Raw genomic sequence first — 18,644 nt, 5'->3', positions numbered from 1 at the left:
CTTTTCTATAGCGTTGGAGGCTCGAGGCAGCAAGTTAGTTCTGGAAAAGCAAAGAGCAGCACCTTTACTCGTGCCGATTTTTCAAACATCGAGGGCTATATCTGCTCCAAGATATCACAGGGAAAGGTATGGTCACTCCAGATCAATCATGCTTGTTGCAGATGAAATATTTAAATCGGCCAAAAGCATAATGAAAATTGCATTCAGTTTAGATGGCAGGAATTGAATCGACCTGGGATTGGAATAAAAGCTCCATGCAGATTCAGCCCAGGACCAGGCAAATACAAACTTTCCCACACACACGGCAGGCATCCAGACCTTGCTGAAAACATTCCCATAAATGTCACAGCAAAGCAGGTTTAGGAAAAACCAGAGCAAAGTCAGGAAAACTCCAAGAGGTGCATAAGTACACCACAATGGTGTAAGGAAGAAGGAAATAAGCCACTTCCCAACAGCATCAGGCCTTAGGCAAATAACTCATGTGATAAGGCCTTGGTCATGTCACAATGAGATGGAGTTTTGGGAACTGGCTTTTCAACAGATCTGGGTAGAGATGGATTATTCTGTGAGATTCTCATCACTGTTCAGTCAGAGTAACACAAAGCCCAGTCCCTCAAACTGTGGTCTCTGTTAAAATCCTAACTGCTGATTTGGAGGTGTGATCTGCAACACACTTACTCCATTTGCTTTGTCTCTCTAAGGAAGGCATTTTAAGGCCATTAGGATGACAGTGCACTTAAGGGAGCCGAGGTGGGGAGGCTGGTTAAGGACTGTAGCCTTTCAGTTTTGTTCTCATAGAACCTCAATGACCTTTATGCTTTGCTGAGCCCTTCTCTGATAGCAATGTTCTGTGGCAATTAATAGGTGCTGGCTTTCACAAGGAGATTCTGTGAAGCCGGCTGTGTCTCGGGGGAGCACTCATTCTCATGCTCCAGTGGTGGTGGATGGCAATTGGAATCCAGGGTGCCTGAACTAGATGGGGGTGGGGGTGGAAGCTCCCAGGACAGCCCTCCAAGAGAACTGGGCACCCTCACCCAGGAGAGACAGAAGCAACGTGAGGTAGTGCTGCAAGCACAGGCTGCCTTTCTCACAGGAACCCAAGGGAGAAGGCAGCTGCAAGGAAATGTGAGACCATTATGAAGCAGGAGGACCAGGACATCAGGGAAATGCTTGGGAAACTTTGTCAGAACTCCTCCTCCCCCCCCCCGTAGAGATGCCAACCCCCAGGTGGGACTCCCCCCATTACACCTCATTTCCAGAGTACAGAGATCTGAAGAAATTGAATGCATGGGTGGAGTCTGTGGCTTGCTGTGGTCCCTGTCCCCCCCCCCCCCCCAAATCTCTGGGCATTTGTCATCCAGGTGCTGACAACGCTACCCTCCCTCAGCCACGGTGGGGGGGGGGGCTGAAAACCCTGCTTCTCTTCCAGGCTTCGGCTCACCTGTAGGGGAGCTATAGGTTGTCTCATCCTGAAGCTGGCTGCGTTGGGTCACCTGTGTGCTGCTGGCATCTTCCTCTCCCGTCTCCGAGTCTGAAGGGAGAAAGAGAAGGTTGAAGAGGGGTTCCTTGCTGAACACATCACAGCCCAGATCGTCAGCCTTGGGTTTTTAACTTTAATAAATATTAGTACTAAAATTGTATTTTACCCTGCATAGGCTCATTTCCATTATTTTGACCTTTTTGGGTTCTCAGCTTTGATTTGGGTCAGGATATTTTCTCCTTTGTGTTTTGCGCAGTTTGTCTCAAACCTGCATGGAACATTTCTCCCCAAAACATTCTATCCAAAGCAGGTTCAGAAGACTGTAGACAGCGCAGTACAGATTTCATAATACCTCACCTTCAGCAAGCACCATTTATATTATGATTATTATGATTATTATGATTATTATGATTATTTTATATTTATATACCACCACTCTCCAAAGTCTCGCGGCGGCTTACAGAAATTCATAAAAACAATAAAATCCCATAAAAACCCATTAAAACATAATCAAAACACAATACCACGATGGTGGATAATAACCCCCTCCCTCCCCTCCCCCCGCCCAGCAAGGTCTATTACTCTCTATCTGGGAGCGAGGGACCAGCAGAACAGCATGCCCTTGGCTCAAGGCAGATGGCACAGCAAGAGACTATTTCCTCTTCCCAACAACCAGGGAGATTTTTGCCAGCTGCTTTTTCCAGAAATGGATATATAGTTATAGGATCCCAGCCATATAACAATATACCTACCATTGATTTTTAAAAGGTGGGTGGTGTAAAGAGAAAAAGGCTGGAAATATGACAGGAAACGTTCTCCTGAAGAAGTTCTATTGTCTTTGTGAATGCAGAGAAAGCAGGATGGAGAATTAATTGTTCCTGGTATGGAAACAAGTGCAGCCAGGAAATTCTCAGGTGACAAACGAGGCGGGTGATGGAAAAGGATGACTAGGAAGTGCTCAGCATGTTATGAAACTCAGCCTTTCAAAGACAGAGGTCCTTCCTGTGGTTGGGTCAGAAAGGTCTATGTGCAGAAGCGAACTCACCCTGCCTGGACAGTGTTTAGCTTACAGCTGCGCACACAGCCAGGAACCTGGGTGTGATCTTCGACATCTCCCTTATTATGGAGGTGCAGATCACGAGAGTAGCACAGTTGCCATTTCCCCAAGTTTGTCAAGACAAACTACTAACACCCTATTTGGTCCAGAGCACTTAGCCACAGCGATCCATGCAATGGTCACCTCTAAATTGGACTTCTGTCACTTGCTCTATGCTGGCCTACCCTCATCCCTGACATGGGCACTGCAACTGGTCCAGAATGTGGCAGCCCAGGTCCCCATAGGAACTTCTTGGAGGGCCCATGCCCTCACCATGCTTTGTGAGCTACACTGGCTCTTATTTGAATTCTAGATCAGGTTTTTGGTACTCACCTTTAATGCCATTCATGGTCTGGGCCTGACATACCTGAGGGACAACCTTTCTGCCTATGTCCCCTGAAGAGCTCTTCACTCTGCAAACACCAGTTGGTTGTCCCTAGCCCCAAGGTAGTATGTCTGGCCTCAACCAGGGCTAGGACTTTTTAAATCCTGGTCCCCACTTGGTGGAATGAGCTCCCTGAGAAGATCCGGGCCCTGACAGAGTTGGCCCAGTTCTGCACGGCCTGCAAGACAGAAGTCTTCCACCAATCTTTTGGTTGAGGCCAGTGATCCTGTAACATTGAATGGATCCCCCTGATAAACGCTCCCCACAGAAACATTCAAAATTGGAAAAGATCTATTGATAGTGAGCAGGCTCATAATAACAATGAATGCTGCTATTGGCTATAGATGCTGTTTTAAATGTTTTTATTATGTTATTCATTGTATGATGCACACTGCCCTGAGCCGACAGAGAGGGCAGTGTATAAACTGAAATAAATAAATAAACAAACAAATAAATAGAAGGCTAGTTAAAAAGATATTCAAAGTGAGTTGCAAGCTCCCTTGCCAGCGGCCAGATGCATCGGGAGGTGCTTCATGCCTCCCGACGCGTCAGGCCGCCGGCAAAGGAGCGACTGTGAGCCTGCGCGCGGCTCACAGTCGCTCCAGCGGGGAATTGGAGGGACCAATTGGCAGGCGCTTTGCGCCTGCCAAATGGTCCCTCCAATAGTTTGTCTGGAGGAAGGGGCCAATCGGCACCCTTCCTCATCCTGGACACATCCCGCCTCCCAAGGCCTTACCATTTTATTTAGTCTGCAGTGCCCGCGGTGCCGCGGGCTGTGTTAAGATATGATTTGAAACATTTCTATGCAGCTTTTCTACCAAAATATGGGCCCCCAAACAGTGGACATCAGATAGTAAAACATTTCAGGATTTAAAACATTTAAAATAAAGTGTATATATGATAATTCAGTTGAAAAACACATAAACAAACAAAGCACAGAAAACCAAGGAGGAGGCAATAACAGTCATTGGGGGCATGTCGAATGAAACAAAAAATCGTGCTTGCAGAAATCATTGATAGAGGGAGACAGGGTGGAAGTTCCCAAATTCTGGTGCCATGACTGAGAAGGCCCTTTCTGGGGCTGCCCTTCCTCTAGCCTCAGATGGGGAGGCACCTGAAGCAGGGCCTCTAAAGATGACCCGAGTGGACTGGCAGGTTCATATGAGAGAGAGTGCATCCCTACAATTTCTTCCAGAAGACACACACACAACTTGAGGAACAATTTTTGAGCAGTTGGCTAGAAAAGAAAAATTTAAGCAGTCCCTCCTTCACTGAAACTCACAAGTTAGGAAAAACCTGTACATAACTGAGCTCAATGGTCAGCAATAGAGGCATCTAAAGAAATGGTAAGTATTGCCAGATTAAAAGTGTTCCTATCGTAAACTTGTATGGGAAGCTGTTGGAAAGGGGAAATTGTCATACCATATGGCCGCATGTAGAAGATCATACACAGAAACCTCACTCGGTCCCAAAGGGCTGCACGCCTAGCACTGCTCGTAGAGAATGACTACAGGTGGAAGTTATGGCACATCAGAGGGCAGCAATAGAGTTGCCAGCTCCAGGTTCGAAGATGTCTGGAGATGTTGGGGGTGCAGCCTGAGAAGGGCGGGGTTTGGAGCGGAGAGGGACTTCAGAGGGCTATAATGCCACAGAGTCTGCCTTCCACAGCAGCCATTTCCCCCCAGGTGGAGATCAGTTGTAACATTGGAAGATCTCCAGTCACCACCTGGAGGCTGGCAACCCTAAGCAACAGGGCTATGACACTGGGGAATATGGAGGTCAGATGATGAACAGACAGAGCCAGGGAAGAAAAGCATAAGCCAGCATTATTCCTACCGTAACTTTGTTTTCTGCAGGAGCGGAAAACTTCGCTTCCATAGGGGCAGCAAGAGAGAGAGAGACACGTCAACAAAGTGTTACTGCCCAAACTAATCTACACCCATGAATATCCCCAAATTGGAACGCACCTGTCCAATAAGGCTCAGAGAGCTTTGAGATATTGTACATTCACATGTGAAAGGAGGTGAGGATATGCAAACACACACACACACACACACGCACACACATGATAAGGTAAGACCCAGGGAGAAAAGATGCAGCAATACAGCCATTGTGCGGGCCAGAGGGGGAGATGTAGTGAATCGACTCATTCAGAGAAAAAGAAACTAGTGAAGCCAATGAGCCCCAGAGCCAAAGGCTGATGGACAGTGACGAGACAATTTCCCAATAATCAGTTAATTTTTTTTTGAGATCTTCACTCAAGATTACCACCATTCCCCCCCCCTCTTCCGTACCAGTTGCCTCTGATGCCTTCCTCACAGGATGCAGAGGCCTCTCCCTAAGCACCGTCACACACAATGTGGCTGAATCACCAGCAGTATCATTTTAGCTCTAAAAAACCCGGTGGGAGCAGGACATACGGATCTGGGCTAAGGCACGGAGTAAAAGGGAAGGGGGGGGGGTAACCCCACCCCCAGGATCTTTTATTCAGCTGTAAGAAACTGAACAGCAGACAGATTAGTTCAGAAAGTTGTGTGACTTGTCTATAGGAAAGTTCAAGAAGGACATACAGAGATTTGGAAATACTTGGAATTATGGAAAGAAAATTGGAATCTTCACCACCACAGTGTGAAGATGTTAAGCTTTTAACATAATATTACTTCTGCAACTTGGTTTCTTATACTATGTACTCAATTCTACTTTAATAGTTAAATTGCACATCTTACCGGGAACTTCTCTGTGATGGAAGGATGGCTAATCGATGAAAAGTTTTTCTGTTTACATAGTAACTGAGTTTTAAAGCTATTTAATCATGGTTTTAACCTGACGCTAATACTTTAATGTTTGTGTTATATAATTGCTTGGGACTTTTTCATTTGACTTTTCTATATTAACCGTGTGCTCATGTTGACCCAGTTACAGAAACTGTTAAACTGTGCACATGGATCAACTATTTTCTTGTCCCCATCTCTCACTTTAGTTTTGACTAATAAAAACAATCAATTAAAAAAAAACTTCCTTGAATATAGCTGTCATTGCCAACCCTATCTAAAGGGAAACTAACAATGCAGACTTATACAGATTTAAACTCTTCTAAAATAATTGGCTTCAGTACATCACTTTGAAGTGTGCTGCTTCAGATTTCACTAAAAACGTCTACAGATCTGCCTCTTTGTTTTCTCCCTCTTCTTCCCAGGCACAGCATATTTCAAGAAAATATGCACTGTTGATATCATAGTACACAGATTATCTTCCATTTCGACTTCCTTCAGTACAGTTACCATAGTCTACAGAAGATGGATTTTCTTTCACTTAAGAGCTGGCAGCAGGTCACCTTTGAAGGAACACAGTTTCTCCCATAATTGCATCACCATAGGACAAACGGCACCAGCAAAACATTAGCACATAAAGGAACATGAAGCTCAGCCTCTTTAAGAATACAATCGTCCTTTTTCACGTTCTACACTTTAAGTTCTAAATTTTGTAAACTAACCATGCACATACACACAACTCTCCTATAGCATGGATGTACGGGAGCCCAGTGCTATGGGTCACACCATTGGCATGCCTCTAACCACAGTGGAACCCATCCTTCACTGGTCTGTTGTACCCCAACTGTATTATCTTTGTTTCAGGGGATGGCATGAGATAAGAAGGGGCAGAAGTAATACAACGCACCATGCGTGAAACGCCCAAAACGCCGTGAGTGGCCACTCTTCTGCAAGGAAAAAGAAAAGAGGGTTACCTCAGGATGGGTAGCTTGAGATGGAGGCAAATACTGGGAGAAGGGGGCCTACAGTGTACAGTAGCCAACCTCCATGGGAATTGCTGTCCTAGCAGAAGGGCAGCATCAAAGAAAGGTTCATCCAAAAATGAAGAGCTGGTTCTGCTTCTCAAGTCCCATCAGGGCAGGTGCCACAACAATACCCTAGATTAGAACATTCCTCCAGCAGGACAGCGGCCAGAATTGGATACCAAGTACAGGAAAACCCCAAGGGGGAGATCTGGAGCACTTGTCACTCTTCCAGAATGTAGTGCTATTCACTGCCCCAGGTGAGCCAGATTGGTTCCCTTTGATGTGAGCAGATTCCAAGATAGATTTCAATCACGTACACACACTTTGGAAAAATAGTGGTCTGCTCATTAAGTCCTGAACTGCTGTTATCTAGGAGGATAACTCCAACCAAGATTTGGGCATGCACCCAGACATGGGCATGCATTTGACAGCTCCCCCGTAGACAAATTGATTGCCCTGTCACCACAAACACACGATACGTCTCTCCCATGAGGATGTGGTAGTTCTGTACTTGCACTGTCCTACAGAACCATACTCAAACCAAATATATGCGTCCATGAAACAGCCACAACCTGCCAGACTGCCACTCATAAGGGGACTCCATACCCTTCCTCTATAGGCGAACCTCATGTAATGCGGCTCCTAGCAGGAACTAAACCATGCAAACTCCCTGGTTACTGGCACATTAATTCAGTCATACCCAGCCTTCTTACATAGTTGACTCCCCAGGAGATGGATCAGTCATGCCTTCTGGAGAAGAAAGCCAGCTCAGTTCAGGATCTGGTAGTATACAGCTTAATTTATGTGCTTGTACTCATATGTGCAAGGCTTCCGTGCGCGCGCACACAAACAGAAGCTAAAGCAAAAAGCCACCCACTTCTCACCCCCAGCTTTCCTGCTGTCCCCTTGCTCAGAAAATCTGTTTCAACAGCCAGATTTCTACAGTGTCAAATATAAGGCTGGTTGCATGGTGAAACACACATGTGCACACACATGCACACACATACACCCCATACCCCAGTAATTCCAGGTGAGTGACAAGTAGGCGACAGGGTGAGGCAGAGTACTGGCATAACACCCGACCCAGTACCTGGTTCTCTTTTGCACTCGATGCCTTTGCTGTGAAGGAAATCCCATGGACTGACGGGGCCCTGAAGAAGCAAATGCATGTGATCTGCTCCAGGTGGATTTGTATTCTGACCAAGCCTGCTTGCCCTGTGACGCTGGCTCTGGCTGGCAGCCCACGTGCCAGCCCAGGATGATATATGAACAGATTAGATATGCTGTCGATGGATAATTCCCCCATTAAGAAATGAAAATGCAATCGAGGGCCATTAACGGGTACCTGGCTGGCATCCCTCTGAGCCATGCTGCTGGCAGTGGGCAAGCACCGGCTCCAGGAGTACAAAGCTGCTTTTCCACTCAGAGAAGAGCACTCAGGGAAAGGCAAACAAAGAAATGGGATAGAGCAGGAGTGACCCAAAGCCTCTGAAGGCCGCCCCATCAGAAATATGACCCAGGACGACCAGGGGTAGGGGTTGGGAATAAAGCATAGTTGGAGAGTGAAGTCCAGAACATAGATGTGGGTTTGACCTTTTAGGGCAGCAGTGCCATAACTGAAGGGCTGGAGGTAGCTTTGAGGCAGATTCCTGCCTACCCAGCAGTCAGAGAGTAGGAGCTCAGTTATTTACAAGACCTCTGCCCTGTGCTCTCCAGAGTCTGCCTGAGATGGCCTTGTTTGGGGCCTTCCCAGGATTCATTGCTACCAGTCAGGCCCCATCTTTCTCTGCCAGGTTCCATGGGTGCTCTGTCTTTCTTACAGGCAGAAGGGCAGAGAAGTACAGCCCTCCACTAAGGATGTTGAAGCCAGGCCCTTCATTGCGTGCCTGGTTGCTACTCACACTGTGCACCTTCACATAGCACAAGGACAAGAAAAACCCTGCCTTCTGTCTCTCACAATAGTCCACCAAATGTTTCTGGGAAGCCCACAAGAAAGCTGGAAGGGCTCCCCAGTGTATCCTCAGCCACTGGTCCCCCTCCTTCCTAATCCATATAGACAGCTTCCAGGTAGGGCCAGCAGCCCTGTCTAGGGATTCAGTTTAATCCCACCCTTCTTCCAAGCAGCTCACATGGCACATATGTTTATCTCCTCATTAGCTCTGGTGGCATTTCTGGCTCCTGTCCCCATTTCATCCTCACAACAACCCTGTAAGGTAGGAGCAATGGTGACTGGCCTAAAGTCACCCAGTGTTGAGTGTCATGGCCAAATGGGGATTTGAACCCCAGTTTCCCTGACCCTTGTTGCACACTCTAAGCACCACCACATTACACTCTGTTGGAAGAAGGTAAGTCATGCTGGGCCGAAAAGCACTGGGGTGATGCAGTGGGAGGACGTGTCCTACGAAGTCTGCTTTTCTGCTATTATCCCCCCATCAGTTGCCACGGGGAGCCTCTCTCTCTGGTTGGAGGCTCCTGAGTGACGTCCACGCCACGAGGAGCAACGCTCCTGCCAGGGACTGACGTGTAGTGCCAGATGACGCAGAGGGGCTCAGCTTCCGTGACCACCGGGCACTGAGCCTGGGGGATAATGGCAGGGCCCCCTCCATCTCCTTGGGTCGACCTGGGGAAGGGCTTGTTCTCCACAGCTAGCCATGATGGGCATTGGAAACCCCCTCCATACCCCCCTTCTCTACTGCTACCTGAGCCCCTGGCAGCGGTGCCAGCTGCCTGCTGAGGAGAGGACACAGGACCGCCGTCTTCCACCTCTCTCACGCACACCTTGAATGGGTGACACTCCCCCCCCCCCACCAGCGGTCCATAGTGGGGCACGCCGTCTCTCCAAATGCCCCAGGGAAACCCAGCAGGGGGCAGCCGGAGGGCTTTTGCCCCTGGTGCCCTGTGTCCTCCCCCTTTGGGGCTTTCGCTCCCTTCCCCCGCACCCCTCCCCACGCCTGGATCGGTTACCTGGAGACGCTTCTTCACCCAGATCTTCTTCATGTCCCCCCCAACTCACGCTGGGCGGCGGGCGCCCCTCCCGCGGCTGTCAGCGCGATGCGGCGGCAGGGCTGGGCCCGGAGCACAAGGGCGGCGGGGGCGGCGGCAGGAGCATCCTCGGAGCCAGCGCCGGCCTCGCGCGCCTCTTCTCCTCCGCCTGAACCCGCTTGTGGAGCCGCCCGCCCGAGACAATGACAGCGCAGGCGGGGAGGAAGGAGGGGCCGCGCAGAGGGAGGGGTTGGAAGGAGGAGCCGGGGGGGAAGGGGCAAGAGGGGCCCGGATAAGTGCCCCCCCCGCAACTCTGACGGGGCACCGTCGAGGTATGGGAGGGGGGGGGGTGTCGCCTTCTAGTTAGCACCTAGGCAGGAATGGGCAGGCACGCCCACGGCTGCAAGCCACAGCCTCCAGGACAGGACGCGGGTCTTGGCAAGGGGGCACTGGCACTCCCCTGGTATTGCCCAGTACTTTCCTGCTACTACAACCGTCTCTCTCTGGAACAGACCCAGAGGTTGGAACTATTGTTCTCCATTACCCTTGGCGGCTAAACAGAGCCTCCATGTTCAGAGGCAGTATATCCCAGGGACAAGGAAGGCAGGAGGGGCAGTTGCCTTGCTTGTGAGTTCCCCAGAGGCTGGAGACTGGATGCTGGACTGTCCCTCTGGCCCAGCCCGGCCATTGTTATGCTCTCTTGCCTGCAGCTGGAAGGCTGAGCCCACAAGGGCACTGTAAGTGTTTAAAATCCGTGGGTACAGCAGTATCCACGTGACTCATCACCTGGACCACCAGGCACCCTAGCACCAACCATCCCTTGCCACTTCCCCAATACAGAATGCCAGGAGTGCCCTGGGATAGCTGAAGAACAACACAGGAATAGCAAAGCCCCAACCTAAAGGATTTGCAGCTTGTGTGGGACAGATGGAACAGAGCCATGTGTGGTAGGTATGGCAGAGTTTTATCAAGAATACGAGGGTTAGGAGGGGATTATATGATAGGTAATGTGTAGCTGCAAGACGTGGGCACAGTGCTTCTACACCCCAGCCTGCCCGCCCACAGTAGTCACGTATCACATTTTTTAACCTCGTGATACATCCTATGGATCTTGCTTTCTACAGCCTCCAAAACATTCATTCCAAAGATCCAAAAACACAAGCCACACACAACTGGGTTCTAGGCACCTGTGCACAAAAGGCTTGGGAGACGCAGCCCGATCACACCCTGCCCAGCCATCTCTTCCCAGCTACAGATTGTGCCTTTTTGCCAGCACAACCACAAAGAAGGCCAATTCAGGGCATTACAATGTGCATAAGCAGCAACGGGAGCATTTTTCATTGCTGTGCTGACTCAAGTCGTTGCCATGCTGACTCAGACTACTCTTGCTGGCTCCTCTAGGTCAGCATTCAGACTCTCACAAACAGCGGCTCATTCCGCAGAAGAAGCCTCCCGGCCGTGTGAAATGACAATGCACACCCACCTTATGTCCTGCCCCTGAATGAGGAGCGTGCATCTCTGGTTATTATGGCCATGAACAGAATTCCCGACACCTCATAAGCCTTGTTACTAGTCTGGCCTCACCTTTCAAAATCCCCAGATGTCGGCTTCTCCTCATCGACTATCCAGACATTGCCACAAGCCTTCTTGAACTGGCTCTACTCCCCCCCCCCCCCATCTGTTTCTATACTACTTTCATGTGCTCAAGGAGTCAGTTTTCCCAGATTGGGAGGGGCATCTGCCCTGCACAGCACCTTCTCTTGTAACTGATGGCATTCAAGCAAGCTGGGACTTTGTGCCTCCCATTCAGTGCTGAGGATGTATAATGACAGCTTGTAGAATCCTAACGGGAGACATTTCCCAAATGTTTTCTTCTGTGATTCCTTGTGGCCCACCAGCTTCAGTGGGAGAGCAGGTCTAACCCTTCAGTCCCATTCAGTTATCACACAGTGCTGCCAAAAGGCCTGAAGAAAAATGTCTTGTCCCTTTAATAGGGGCTTAGGGTGAGGAGATGGGCAGCTGAAGCTTTTCATCTTCTTCTGGCTGTTGTTTCTTTGATTTACATACCGCCCTCCCATAGGGTTCAGGGCGGTGTACAATATAACATAGTATTAAAACCTTAAGCCCATTAATAAGCCCAGATATGAAAATCTCTTATGGTAGTAAATAACACCCCCACAGAAGTGACCTCCTTTTAAGCCTCCATTGGAGGGGCAAGGCTTTTTCTTTCTCCAGGATGCTGGCAAACCTATCATCACACAGTTCATTTTCACATCTTGAGAGTTAGCTGAAGGGCCAGTCTCTAAGTAATTCTGCTCATCTTTAAATGGTTAATTGGAAGCCCATACCACCCCAGTTCAGGCCAACCCCATCTCATCAGACTTTGGAAGCTAAGCAGAGTCGACCCTGGCTAGTATTTGGATAGGAGGTCTCCAAGGGTCATGATGTGAAGGCATGCACTGGCAAACCACCTCTGAGTGTCTCTTGCCTGGCTGCCAGACAACCCTAGGATCTCTGCTGGATAGATTACACACAGGCCATATGATAAATATATAAATAGCCCCAATTCAGATCAGGGCCATACATGTACAGTCTCATGAATCTAAGTCAGGCTTTCTTAACCTGGGTTTCATGAAACCCTGGGGTTTCTTGACAGCCCTGGAAGGGTTTCCTGAATGGGTGGGAGTTTCTTCTTAGGTACATTTTAAAAATTTGGTAAACATTTATTGAATGATATAACCATATATGGTCATATGGACATCTTCCCCCCCCCCTCAACATGGCCAATGATGGGCCTGGAGGGGGTGGGAAGGGGAGGGGCCCCAGGCGGGCATGTACACAGCTATGCTTCCCAACCATAATTTGCATGATCACACCACTTTTAGGGTTTCTCAAAACCTGAAGAATGTTTCAGAGACTTCTCAATGGTAAAAAAGTGGTGAGAGGCTGGTCTAAGTCTCCCTTTGCAGTTATCATTTTAAAGGGGGAAAGAAGGGCAGTTTAAAAATTCATCTTCTTCCCTTTCAAGTGCTAGTAAAAACATGGGGAGGCCTGATTTGTATTATTAAAGCCTTTCAGGAATTGAATGGTTATTCCCCACCTCTCCATCCTCTATGTTTATAATCAAAATCAAGTCATGTGTACTTGCAACTGGCTTTTCACAGACAAGCAGAGATGTGTTATCTTCATTCCATCTATCTGAGTCTTATCAGGTATGTGACTGTGGAATTGTAGCATTTCCCTAGAATAAGAAGCTATATATCCAGAAACCATCCAACTACCACACCACTGCCCAGATGTTATACAGTCCTCAAGTAGAATAAGACCAGAGATCTATTAATGCTGTTTCAAATGTGTTTGGAGTAGTATCCTTCAGGAAACTCACCAGGAACGGTTTGGACAAGCTACGACACCACCTATTAATGGTGAGTATACTAATTATCAGTAAGTGATCTGCAAAAATTGGCCCAGAGTTTTGGGGACCCTAAGGTATGTAAGAAAAAAACTTTAAAAAATATCTCTAGGAGTGGACATGAACCAGAAAATGCAGATTGGTTTGTGGTTTGTAGCATGTCCAGTTCACAAATAACAGACCATCATGAACTTTTAGGCATCAAATAAATTGGGTCAGTTTGTGAGGTTCATGAGCCAGTAGATTGGCCACCTGGTATGCTAGACACACAAAACTCACAGAGCATCTTCAGATGATTCTCCTTTACCTGCCCTCTAAGTTTGGTGAGGAGTTGGTTTACAGGATCCAAGTTATGGTCCCTCAAAGAAGGTGCCCCCAGGAAAGTCATTACTGAGGAAATTACATGTGCAGGTTCAGGTTCAGGAGGTTCTCAGCGTTCCTTTGTGTTCCCATTTTCTTGCACAAAACTTGCAATCTCCCCTCACTCAACTTGGATTTCTAGTGACATTGCTTTAAGATCGATCAGCTTGCATTGCCACAGTGATTCTGTTGGGCATTCTGTACACTGAACATGTTATACTGGGCTTAAAAAATGTCCCTCCTTCTTCAGTTTGTAGTGCAGGGATTTGGTGGCCTGATATTCTTCTTATTTTATTGCATTGCTGCAGTTACAGGAGTCTATGGAAGAAGTCAGGGACAAGCCCAGTGACACCAAACTCATAGACCAATTATGCATGGGGCGAGTAGTCTGGGGTGGCAGCAGCAGGGCAGCAGAGCTAATCCCCAATTATGCATGATGCTGCCACCATCCGGGCCCTGGCCGGGTGTAGCGCCTCAGATGGCCCCAGTATAAAGAGGATGAGGTTAGAAAGCCTCTACATGGTGACAAGTAATAGATTTGTCTATTCCTTCCTAAGCACTCTCTTCAAAGCAAATTCCTGCACTAAAGCAGAAATCAACTCTGTAGGATCTGGTGGTAGCAGAAATCAACTCTGTAGGGATCTGGTGGTAAGCAAGAAAACTCCATGGAAAATTCCAGAGGAAGAGATTTGGGCAGAATTTACAGGATCTTGTTTAAAAGACAGTGGTCACCATAGGTTAAGAGGTTCATTCAAGACCAACATGACTTGCTATGTTCATTCTCTTACTTCCTGTGATGGCTTCAGGTAGGTCAAGTTCACACATCTCCTCTTCCTCTTGATAACCCACTGCAGAAGCTGGACAGTTACCAGTGCAGCTTTGAGCCAAGCACATCCCAGGGGATGAAGAAGGCAGCTAAGGAGGAAGTTATCCATCGAGGTGAGTCTGGGGAGACCCAGCACAACGGCTTTTGCTTAGACCAGGTACTTCTTGGCTCAAGCAAAGATACTACAGAATCTGCATCCAGCCCTGGTTCCATGGAGCCAGCTTCACAATCTCAGCGGGAACTTCTGTGCATTGCTGGAGGCTCCTACAGCTGTATCTTTGTTTGAGAAGAAATTGAATGTAAGTCAGACGTCCAAATGCAGATGTGAAAGTTGTGCTGCCTGAAATAGAATTTGGGTGCACATTCCCCATTCTGGATTGGCATTAAAATCTATATCTAGTTAGCTATTTCACTGAAAAGCAATTCATTGTGGACAGACTGATTCTACACCATCCTGTAGTAGATGTACTATTTCAATATGTGCATCTAATATATGCCTGTAATTCTTTATTCAACAAATTAGAGGCAAGTAGGAGGTTACTTCCAAGCATGGATCTTCTTTGTTGCATTTGCACTTGCTTTTTGTTTGTTTGTTTAAGATCTTCAGTCTGTGCCCACATTTCTGTTTTCTTCTATTTTTTGTGCATTTTGCACTTGCCTTTTTATGCACCCCCTTTATTACACAAGAAATACAATATTCTTTTGATTTTAAATAAATAGGGAAAGAAAAAGTGCAGGGCAGTGAGAAGAAAGGAGAATTTCCTGTAGCTATCTACGCATCAAAGGGATAACACCAGAGCAGTGGAAGTAGGGATGCCAGCCTCCAAGTGGAACCATGGGATTTCCTGGAATTGTAGCTCATCTCCAGACTACAGAGATCAGTTCCCATGGAGAAAATGGATGCTTTGGAGGCTGCACTGAACCTCAGTGAATACCCTCTCCTCCCCAGGCTCCATCCCCCAGTCAGTCAGAACAGACAGACTACTTAGGCAAAATAGACAGAATGAAAATCAGCGAAAGCAGTGTGTAATCTTTCTGTAAATTTTTGTTTAACTAAACCAAATCACCAAGCCAATACAGCTGTTTTAAAGTTTCTTTGTCAGTATTTCTCCCAAACAGCTACTGATGAGCAGACCCTCCTGAGTCCCACTAGTAAGTGGCCCATTACAAATGGACAGACTACAAGGGCTTTCACCTGGACGGATCAACCACTCCGAGGCAACTGAACCAGCCATTCCATAGGAAGATTTCTGGCTAGTCAATGTTCTGGAAAGGCTCACCAGACATCCCAGTGAGAAGAGGAAGTAGGGACTGTCGTTGGTAAACTGTAAACATTGGTACACCACCAGGTGTTCATTTTCCCCAACATGACCCACCTGGGATCATGACCTGCCTTACAAAAAGAGAATCACTGCTATGATGTCATTGGACAGGATTACAAAGATGCCCTATGGCACACTTCCCATGCTAGGATTTCCCCAGATAATGTCATTAGGCTTTAGTTTGACTGATGCCTATTGTCACAATGTGCCCAAGCCCAACCCAGGATCTTGGAGACATATTGGCTGACATCATCAACCTTATTATTGCCTAGGAAGCAAGAGGGGCAACAGGAGGAACTGCAATTTGACTCCTTCTTTGGCATCTTGTTGCCTGCTCAGAAAACTAACACTGAGACTTGACCAAGGCAGGCTGCGTCACGGCACACCTGCTTCTCCCTGCAATTCCATTACCTTCAGGGGACAGAAGGCTGGCGCTTTCTCTGCTGCAGCAAGAGCCAGCACAGTGTCATGGGGGAGTCATGTTAAGCCATGTGCCTCCCATTTGGCAAGTTACTTGCAATCTCTCTCATTACACTTTATTGATGTAATATCTACTACATGTGTACCATATTTGACCCTAAATAGAATTCACTTGTCAGATATGTGTCACTAGCTCCTAAGAATCACTAGCCATGTTCTGGTACCAGATCAGATAGTATAGCTAGCAGCAGAGCCACCAAGAGAAGGGAGATTCAAGAAACAAAATTCCAGGAACGCTGGTCATTATGAGGACCCAAAATGTGTGATTTTTTTCTCATGCAATGTTTAGGTTGGGTCTCGGTGGTGGAAAAGAACCTTTGTGTAAGGGATCCATGGCAGCTCTCAGAACCCATGTATGCAAAGTTCTTATGATTCTGAAAATTAAAGCATTTGGTGTTGTGTCCTTGAGGGGAAGAACCCTCCTACTTGCCAGTTAGACATCTTTTCCCTACCTGGAGGTTGCACACCGTGCTGTCAGCCTTGACCAAGGCATCCGTTGAACCCATTAATTCCATTCCATTGCATTTTCTTCAACTGAAAACACTGTTTCTGGTTGCTGTCACCTCGGCCCGAAGGATTTTGGAATTAGGGGCTTTGTCGACTAAAAAGGACCTATGTACCTTTCATAAGGAGAAGGTGGTTTTGAGAACTGACCCATCCTTCAGGCCAAAGGTGAATATATCCTTTCACAATGCTTTCAGATTTCTCCCCCAAACTGTAAAATGCCAGTGTCTCCTATGGGGGCTCTGTAGCTGGCATGTATATGCGAGACGATTTGAATGTCTTTCAAACAGAAATGTATTAATAATGAGTCACATGTATGCCAGCCACAGAATTCGCCATAAGAGAAACTGGCTCATGTCACGTGTTCTCTCTCTCATGAATCCGTTGCTTTAATGTAGAAGGAACATACCAGTTTTTGTCTGACACCAGAAGAGATGGGGTAGTCCGAAGGCCTAGCTGGCTTTACAGCTTCTAACAATGGATAAAGTTGAATGCCAAGCCACATCACAGTGGAAGTGTGAAAAACAAGGAGATTTCAACAGATGAGACCAGACACAGCTTGCTGCCCTGCTGCTTTTACAAGAACAAGAGTGTGGATTGTACCAGCTAAGGTCACTAACGCTACTGTTTTTTCCCCCTGGCAGTACTCCCAAGCCTTTAAGAGCTCATTTGGGGAGAAAGTTTAGCAGTGCATTTCTTACCATCACCTTTTTGTCTCCATGCTGGGAAAAGCAATCTATCATACCACTGTCAAAGGCACAGGTGTCCTACCAGAAATATGAATGGATCTTGACACCACCACTGCTTCCTTTTGGTCAGACACAAATGTGTCCCCAGAGGCAGTCTTTGGCTTTGCAATAATAACCAGAAATTAGCTACCAGCCTCTTTTTCAGGTCCCGTGCCATTTAAAAAACAGGATCAAGAACTGAAAGTTTTACCAAGAAATGAGAAAGGTCTGACTTAAAAATTTCTGTTTAACAGGTAACTTTCATCTTGTAACATTTTTACGGCATCACTAGAGGCAAAGCGTGTTGCATCCAGGGAAACAACAGGTGCTAGGATGCTCACCTGCACTGTGACCTTCCTAGAGGCTGGCTACATGACAAAAGCTCCTGCCCACCCCTGGACTCTTGAGGCCTGGCCTCCAAACCTCAAGGAGTCACTGAAGCAGTCGGTGCGAGCTTAAATGGATTCCGGGGAATGGTAGAGGACAGGAAGGCCTGGAGGATCATTGTCCATGGGGTTGCGGTGGGTCAGACACGACTTCGCAACTAACAACAACAATTAATAGCAGCAGTTTCCAACATGGTGAGCTGGATTTGATTCCCTGCGTGAATGTATACATGTATACATTCCCAGTACCAGGGTACCCTTGGCATCTGGAATTTTCTCCCCAACAATTGCTAAAGAACCTGCTTTGGGAACTGTGGTTGGAACATGTTGACTAGGGCACACAGGATAACTATATTAGTCTGTTGTATCAGAGACAACAAAGAATCCTTTAAAAATCCTTTGGTATTCAGTATGGCCAAAGCTTTCATAGGCATTATTCAGTTTTTCTGCATATAATAATTCATGTTATCTCTAAAGACAAACTGGAGGGTGTTCAGAGGAGGGCTACAAAGATGGTGAGGGGTTTAGAGACCAAGTCGTATGAGAAAAAGTTGAGGAAGTTTGGTCTGTTTAGCCTGGAGAGAAGATGGCTAAGTGGTGATATGATAACCATCTTTGAATACTTGAAGGGCTGTCATATTGAAGATGGAGCAGAGTTGTTTTCTGTTGCCCCAGAGTGTCAGACCAGAACCAATGGGTTGAAATTAATTCAAAATAATTTTTGCCCAAGCATCCAGAAAAAGTTCCTGACAGTTAGAGCAGTTTCTCAATGGAACATGCTTTTTTGAGAGGTGGTGGGTTCTCCTTCTTTGGAAGTTTTTAAGCAGAGGCTAGATAGTCATCTGACATAAATGCTGATTTTATGAACTTAGGCAGATTCTATGGAT

The 18,644-nt window shown here is 47.2% G+C and overlaps 1 protein-coding gene across 7 annotated transcripts in view; it reads right to left on the bottom strand.

The window, feature by feature from the left end:
• Window positions 1-18,644, bottom strand: part of SPEG (striated muscle enriched protein kinase) — a 132,620-nt gene that overhangs the window by 78,041 nt on the left and 35,935 nt on the right. For 2 of the 7 annotated variants that reach the window (XM_077320803.1, XM_077320804.1), the window contains exon 2: window positions 1,442-1,531. In XM_077320803.1, the coding sequence (XP_077176918.1) occupies window positions 1,442-1,531 (90 nt within the window). The other 5 variants (XM_077320808.1, XM_077320805.1, XM_077320806.1 and 2 more) reach the window with 5 other exon arrangements.

Source organism: Paroedura picta, chromosome 2, assembly GCF_049243985.1.
Source record: "Paroedura picta isolate Pp20150507F chromosome 2, Ppicta_v3.0, whole genome shotgun sequence".
Taxonomy (NCBI): domain Eukaryota; kingdom Metazoa; phylum Chordata; class Lepidosauria; order Squamata; family Gekkonidae; genus Paroedura; species Paroedura picta.
Note: the sequence above shows the minus strand (reverse complement) of the source record. Positions and strands in the feature narration are given on the sequence as shown.